The sequence below is a fragment of the Cydia amplana genome, chromosome Z (assembly GCF_948474715.1).
Source record: "Cydia amplana chromosome Z, ilCydAmpl1.1, whole genome shotgun sequence".
Classification (NCBI taxonomy): Eukaryota; Metazoa; Arthropoda; class Insecta; order Lepidoptera; family Tortricidae; genus Cydia; species Cydia amplana.
Window position 1 is genome coordinate 4322226 of NC_086096.1, and position 8019 is coordinate 4330244.

Here is an 8019-nt window from a genome sequence, read left to right on the forward strand (position 1 = left end):
TTAAATTACATTTGACGACCGGTCTGGCCTAGTGGGTAGTGACCCTGCCTGTGAAGCCGCGGTCCTGGGTTCGAATCCCAGTAAGGGCATTTATTTGTGTGATGAGCACAGATATTTGTTCCTGAGTCATGGTTGTTTTCTATGTATTTAAGTATTTGTATATATTATATCTATCGTTGTCTGAGTACCCACAACACAAGCCTTCTTGAGCTTACTGTGGGGCTTAGTCAATTTGTGTAAAAATGTCCTATAGTATAGTATAGTAAATTATAATGTAACAACATAATTAATTAAAAAAAAATTGTTTTTTTTTATTCTCGCCAAACTGTTACGTTTGATGGCGAGATGCGCTGAGTTTTATACACTTAACCTAATAAATAATTCAGTACTTACTGACGGTGCACGGGAATCTCAACCAAAGCTAGAACGATACTTATTTCGTCGGTAGAAGACTGGCGTCAATTAACAAACAAGTTGTTGTGTTGCTGTTTGCGAGCGGGAACGCGGGGAAGGGAGCATTAATTAGAATAGAATTACGTTCGAATATTTGCGAGAACTTTGAAAATTTAGCAGTGTTTTAAGTTGTTATTTTATATTTTAGTGCTTTGATTCCTTTTACCGGATCCGAGACCGGATCCAGTGAATTTAGTCTGATCCGGTAGCTTGAATAATGAACCGGATCCGGCCGGATTACCGGATTCGCCAGACCGGATTGCAATCCCTAGACCTGCTCCAACAAATCAGCAATATGCACCTACTAGACACATCACATACCTACATAATTATATCCTATATCCGACAAAGAGCAACCGGCCGCCCGTATTTCTAGCGAGAACCGAACCGACTCACACAAGTGATACAAATAAAAAAATTAAAAACCGGCCAAGTGCGAGTCGGACTCGCGCACGGAGGGTTCCGCACCATCAACAAAAAACAAGCAAAAAAAACGGTCACCCATCCAAGTACTGACCCCGCCCGACGTTGCTTAACTTCGGTCAAAAATCACGTTTGTTGTATGGGAGCCCCACTTAAATCTTTATTTTATTCTGTTTTTAGTATTTGTTGTTAAAGCGGCAACAGAAATACATCATCTGTGAAAATTTCAACTGTCTAGCTATCACGGTTCGTGAGATACAGCCTGGTGACAGACGGACGGACGGACAGCGGAGTCTTAGTAATAGGGTCCCGTTTTTACCCTTTGGGTACGGAACCCTAAAAAAAAGCAATTATAGTTTTAAAAAGGAAACTCGCAAAATGTATCTGTAAATTAAAAAGCGGCCAAGTGCGAGTCGGACTCGCCCATGAAGGGTTCCGTATTTAGGGGATAAATCAAATGACGTATTAAAAAAACTACTTAGATCTCGTTCAAACCAATTTTCGGTGGAAGTTTGCATGGTAATGTACTTAGATCATATATTTTTTTTAGTTTTATCATTCTCTTATTTTAGAAGTTACAGGTGGGGGGGACACATTTTACCACTTTGGAAGTATCTCTCGCGCAAACTATTCAGTTTAGAAACTACGGTACCCTAAAAAATGATATTAGAAATCTCAATATCATTTTTGAAGACCTATCCATAGATACCCCACACGTATGGGTTTGATGAAAGAAAATTTTTTGAGTTTTAGTTCTAAGTATGGGGAACCCCCAAAATTTATTGTTTTTAGGGTTCCGTACCTCAAAAGGAAAAAAAAACGGAACCCTAATAGGATCACTCGTGTGTCTGTCTGTCCGTCCGTCTGTCACAGCTTATTTTCTCCGAAACTACTGGACCAATTAAGTTGAAATTTGGCACTCATATGTAAGTGTGTGACCCAAAGATGGACGTGTAACGCTAATAAATGAATTTTAAATATGGAGGCCATTTTTGGGGGGTAAATTAGAAAATTAACAAATAAAGTTTTTTAAACTATATCGTGATACATATCAAATGAAATAGGTAGCTTATTGTAAAAATCTCAAATATATTTTTTTTATAATTTTAGGAAAAATAGTTTAGCAGTTATTCAAGAAAATAGGCAAAAAATGACCATCCCCTCCCCCTTATCTCCGAGACTACTAGATCTAAAATTTTGAAAAAAATACACAAAATAGTTCTTTACCTATAGATGACAGGAAAACCTATTAGAAATGTGCAGTCAAGCGTGAGTCGGACTTAATGTACGGAACCCTTGGAACGCGAGTCGGACTCGCACTTGGCCGGTTTTTGTCTATTTTTGTGTGAAAATCTTAATGCGGTTCACAGAATACATCTACTTACCATATTTCAACAGTGTAGTTCTTATAGTTTCGGAAAAAAGTGGCTGTGACATACGGACGGACAGACAGACAGACAGACATGACGAATCCATAAGGGTTCCGTTTTTTCCCATTTGACTACGGAACCCTAAAAACGACTTGAATTATTCGTTGTAATATTTATTTAGACAAGATGTAAAAATAATAACGTGACGTGTGCAGAAAACACACAAAAATCTAAAAAAAATTTTTTTGGCGAATTTGACCACATAAAAGGTCTTATTATATTAATAAGTCTGTGCGCAAAGAGAAGAGTCGTAGAATGTATTGAATGTATGGGCATTTCTCGACTTTTCTCTTTCCAGACTCAGACACAGACTCTATCAGTTTTTGCTCCTTATGACCTCACCTCAGGAATTGACCCCCGCTCCGGGTTTTTCCTGATGCAAAGGCTGTCCATCGCAATACAACGCGGCAACGCAGCGAGCGTGATGGGCACCTTTGCGTCAGGGACAGCCCGGGACGGGTTTTAGTAAGTAGTTATTTTTTATATTTTTAGTTTGTATTTATGTTTAAATTTTTGCAATAAATGTTCTTTACTTATAAATACACAGTCTTATTTAGTCACAGTTATGAACCCTGATTTATAATTTATAAGTTAAATACCGACATTATTATGTATTCAACCCTGCCAGGGTTCATAACTGTGATAGGGACTTCTTATATTTATAACCGTTATTTGGAAAACTTATTAATTCGCAAATTTCTAAATAAATGACGTGATTTGATAAAAGGCAAGATTGTATTTTTTCATCTACATAATACGTAGTTATTTATTTAAAACTTGTTTCAACATAAAATTATTATTTATTTGGGAGTCCGAGCTACGCTTGACCCACTTGTGAGATTACCCCTTGGATTTTTGACCTATGGCAACACCAAATTCCTACCAAACCGCCCCTCCCGCGCGCCGCTCCCCACCACCAGCGCGCGCGCCAACGGCATGCAGCGTCGGGCGATCGCATCGCTCGTCAGTACGTCTTGGATTTTTGGACGGAGTTAATGTGCAACACAGTGTAACCTATCGGATACATTCTACCTTACACAGTAAGTCGATTTCTATTTTTTCCTACCTAGGTATAAAACTGTAGGAAAGCCCTACAGGTTAAGGCTACGGGATTGCCTGCTCGGTAACGACAGCAAACTCCCATAGCAATGTCGATTACTAGGAAAGCCCTAGATGTGTCTTATTCACATGCCCAGGTGGCATAAATACTTAATGAATAAGTGACATTGCATGCTACGTGATCAGCCTGCATGTCGGCTGGGCGCACAGCCGACGTCGGCTGCGCACCATGTGTCACCTCAGCCGACGTCGGCTGCGCAGCCGACGGCCGGCTGCGCAGCCGACGGTGAGCGACGCCGGCTGCGCAACCGACGGCTGATGAACTGTGAACCCGTTCAATAATGGCCTTTCTGACATGATCCCTTTCTTTTCTTCAGATGGATCAGTGCACAATGGGAGCCTTAGCAGAGTGGAGCCCACCACCTGATGAAGAGTCTTTCTTCAGAAATATCATTCACACTTTGGATGAACTATACCCACAAAACTGGAGAGATTGGGTTGTTAATACCCCAAGCTATGAGGACCTGTTCGGGGAGAAAATTAGCTCTGATTTAGAGTGTCGTCTACGCTTCGCAGTGCCCACAGTCCTGCTAGCCAAAGCTCACAATAATGAATCATCCTTAAGCGAGCGCCGTTATAAGCGAATAAAAAGAGTGATGTTGACCTGGCCACTAGGTAGAGCACTAATATATGTACCGCTCAACATCATGGCGAGAATTCATCCAGTACGAGCCTTTAATAAGTTTGCTGAAACACTCCCAGAGTTGAAACCACAACTGATCTCACGGGAGGAAGCCTCAAAGCTCTTGAGGGGGGAAAAGGGTGAATTGGCGTCATGCTGCAGTAGCAACGGTGAAACATCTAAAAGGAGCCATAGCCCAGATCCTCCTGCAGTAACAAAGGAGCCCAGGGTTGAAGACTACATGGCCCGGCAAAGTACCTTGCTAGAAAAATTATGTCAGATGGTACAGAACACGAATGACAATATGAATAATATGCTTAGGATGGAACGGCGCCCTCCTTCTCCAGTCCCGTCGCAGGCTTCATCACAAGCTCCCTCACACGAAAGTGAAAATATCTCGGCAATGGATGATGACTGGATTGCACCACCTATTGTGAATGAACCCATAGCATTGGAAATGCCGAATCCAGGCGAAGCCGTAGAAGAGTTAGCAGACTTTGCCCCAGGAACGAAAGAATCAGAGGCTAAAATATCTAAGGCCTCTGAGACCTACGCGAATCAAGGTATAAGCTGCCAGAGATTCAACTCTGAAGGATGGGCCAATATTAGATATGCCGACGTACAAAAACAGTTCCAAGCATTCCCAGCTTTTACATCACTGAAAGTGAACAGCAATCTCGCTACGGTAACCCCCAATTGGCAGTTGGTGACCGTTCTAGAAAAGATGGACCTATGTCTAGGTGCTGTAACTCACGGATTACTGCAACAGCGCCAGTTTTTCCAAGACTCTTACAAAGAGGCACCGTCGGAAGTCAAAACGTATATTAGTAAAAAATTCCTGGCATCTGACGCAAACTTTAAAAAGACTTCCGATGCTCTATTACAATACGTATGTGGGAAGCGAGCAGAAGTAATTCAGCAGAGACGTGGATTATACAAGCCTTCCAACAGAACTTTAAATGAGTTGCTCCATGCAATACCACCTTCTGAAACGCACCTATTTGCTGAGCCTAAACTAGCGGACTTTGTAAAAGAACAAGGAGGTAGCAACAAACTTTTTCCTGGAAGGTTTCGCAAGCCAGTTAACGCTACCACAACCTCACGCAATAACACCAGGCGAGGAACACATACAACGACAATGGCCGAAAGCAGGGACTTCCGGGACAAACCACAATCAAGCAATAGCTACACTAACCACAGAAACCCGACCATTAAAAGACCCGAGAAGTCGAGATTCCCTCCAAAACGTGGGTCTCAGAAGCAAAATAGAGGCAACAAAAAATTCTAAATTTCAAGCAGGACAGGTAAGCACAAAACTACCCGCTTGGCAAACACTAGGGGCCCCACATAGTATCCTAGCAACTATATCTGGATATAGAATACCTTTTGTTGCTCGGCCTCCATGTTTTAGATTTAATAAAAACATGAATTCTTCCTATATAACGAAATCTTCGCCACAAATGTCCATAGAAATACATAAAATGTTAAAATCGGGCGCCGCCCAAATGTGCAATAGCAAGACGGGGTTTATTTCCCCTATATTCTTGCGAAAGAAATCTGATGGCTCTAATCGGCCCATCTTTGATTTGCGAAATCTAAATTTCTATTTGCGACCTCCCAAATTCAAGTTACTCAACCATTTTAAAATACCTCAATGTCTAAGTGAGACTGATTTTATGACAAAAATTGACTTGTCTCAAGCTTACTTTCATATACCTATTACATCAGCACATCGCAGGTTTTTAGCTTTTGTTTATGAAAACAATGTCTATGAAATGACCTGCCTGCCCTTTGGTCTTGCTACCGCCCCTTGTGCCTTTGCTAATGTAACCAACTGGTTGGCAAATCTTTTCAGGAAGGAAGGCATTCGCATCGCTGTATATCTAGACGACTTCCTGATCATGCACACCAATCCTCGAGTCCTACAAAAACAAACTGCACAGGTGTTAAATTGCTTAATACGCCTGGGATGGTGCATCAACTGGGAAAAGTCAATATTGATACCGCGAAAAAGCCTAGAATACTTAGGAATCGTCTGGAACACCGACCAAAACATCAAACTTCTACCAGATACAAAATTAAACAAAGTTGTAAAGACGATAGAGAAAACTCTGCAGTCAAATTGGTGGACCTGGAAAACCGCGAAAATAATCTTGGGAAATTTGAATTTCGCGGCATTTGTAGTTCCACTGGGAAAACTTCACTGCAGAACAATACAAATAGAAGCGAATCGATTACCGGAAAACGACATCCACAAGAAATTTCATTTGCCGGTAAACGTAACACAAGAACTACACTGGTGGCTGAATCACAGCCATCAGCCGTCTGCAATTCACCACAAAGAGCCAACGGTGTTCATCACCACAGATGCTTCCGATCAAGGCTGGGGTGCCACAATAAACGACATGAATCTGAGCGGCACCTGGAGCAACGAACAGTTGTCATGGCACAGCAATCGAAAGGAGCTCTGGACATTAAAGGAGACGCTCCGTCAATCAGCTGCGTATCACAAGTCTCAAACAATCCTCGCCCAGACAGACAACAGATCTGTTGCAGCTTACATAACCAAAGAAGGTGGAACGAAGTCACGCACTCTACTGCAGTTGGCCAAGGAAATTCTAGAGCTAGCCCATCGATATCAGATTCATCTTGTGGCTCGATATCTTCCCGGACGATACAACCTGACAGCCGACAGCTTATCGAGATTCCGCGCCAATCCGGAATGGACTCTTTCCTCAGAAATGGTGGAGATAATCTTCAAGAAGTTCGGGACACCGTCGATAGATCTTTTTGCGAGCTTCAGATCAGCGGTAGTGGATCAGTATGTCAGCGAAGATGCCAAGGACCAGGCTTGCGTCTTTGTCAATGCTTTCAGCAGACCATGGCACTACAGACTCGGCTGGCTATTTCCCCCACCCTCACTGATACCACGCATCCTTCATCACTTAGAAAAGAGCTCCGGAACATACCTCCTGGTGGCCCCGAAATGGGAGAAAACGTTTTGGAAGGTAGAGTTACACCGAAGAGCCCTGAGCCCTCCATTCCGAATTTGGAAGCTTCGGAAACATCTAGTAGACATTCAAACCATGAAGGCGCCACCAGCTGTAGAGAAACTAGCTTTGCAGGTTTGGAAAATTCGGGCTGGACCCATCTAGTTCAAACATGGGACAATGAAGAGAAAGCTCTGCTAGAGTCTGCATGGCGCAAATCTTCATTAAAAACTTATAGATCAGCCTGGGACAGATGGCGTTCATGGTCGAAAGGTAAATGTTCTGTGAACAATCCGGAACCTAACGATATTGCACAGTTCATTCTCTATTTACACAAAGATGTGAAATTAGCTCCAAGCACGATAGCGGTACATAAATCCGTTGTATTTACATTTGCAAATCCAATGAAAGCAGAGAGTCTGTCCGGGAATCCTTTAATAAAGCAGTTGCTGAAAGCTGTATCCTTAACGAAACAACCTTCAAGAAAACCTTCCACATGGAACGTTAGCATGATGATCGAATATCTACAACATTACATCGTCGATGTTGATAGTATATTTCAAGTATCTCGTCACCTAGCAGTACTCTTACTGCTGTGCACCGGCAGAAGGATACATGATCTAACTCTTCTGGATGTTAGCCCAGAGCACTATGAGGATAATGGTGATCATTTGATACTCTGGCCGAAATTCGGTTCTAAAACTGATTCAACAACGTATCGACAAGCCGGGTGGAGACTATCAAATAATGGTGCCACGAGCCTCAACCCTACTACGTGGGTTAGAAGACTTATAGAAGTTTCACAAAAAAGACGAAGCGCTGGAGTGCATTTGACTAACCTATTTATTACGACCAGAGGAAAGGTAAACGTGGCCTCTCGGAGTGTTATAGCGGGTTGGGTTAGGACGTTACTACAAGAAGCAAATATACAAGACTCACCTGGCAGTTTCAGATCTGCAGTTAATTCTAACTTGTGGCGACA

General features: G+C 42.3%; 1 protein-coding gene across 1 annotated transcript; it reads left to right on the forward strand.

The window, feature by feature from the left end:
* Positions 1-5822: 5822 nt before the first annotated feature.
* LOC134661745 (uncharacterized) lies at positions 5823-7202 on the forward strand. The gene has a single exon (XM_063517927.1). It carries the CDS (start codon positions 5823-5825, stop codon positions 7200-7202), a length of 1380 nt encoding a protein of 459 aa, XP_063373997.1.
* The last annotated feature ends 817 nt before the right edge of the window (positions 7203-8019 follow it).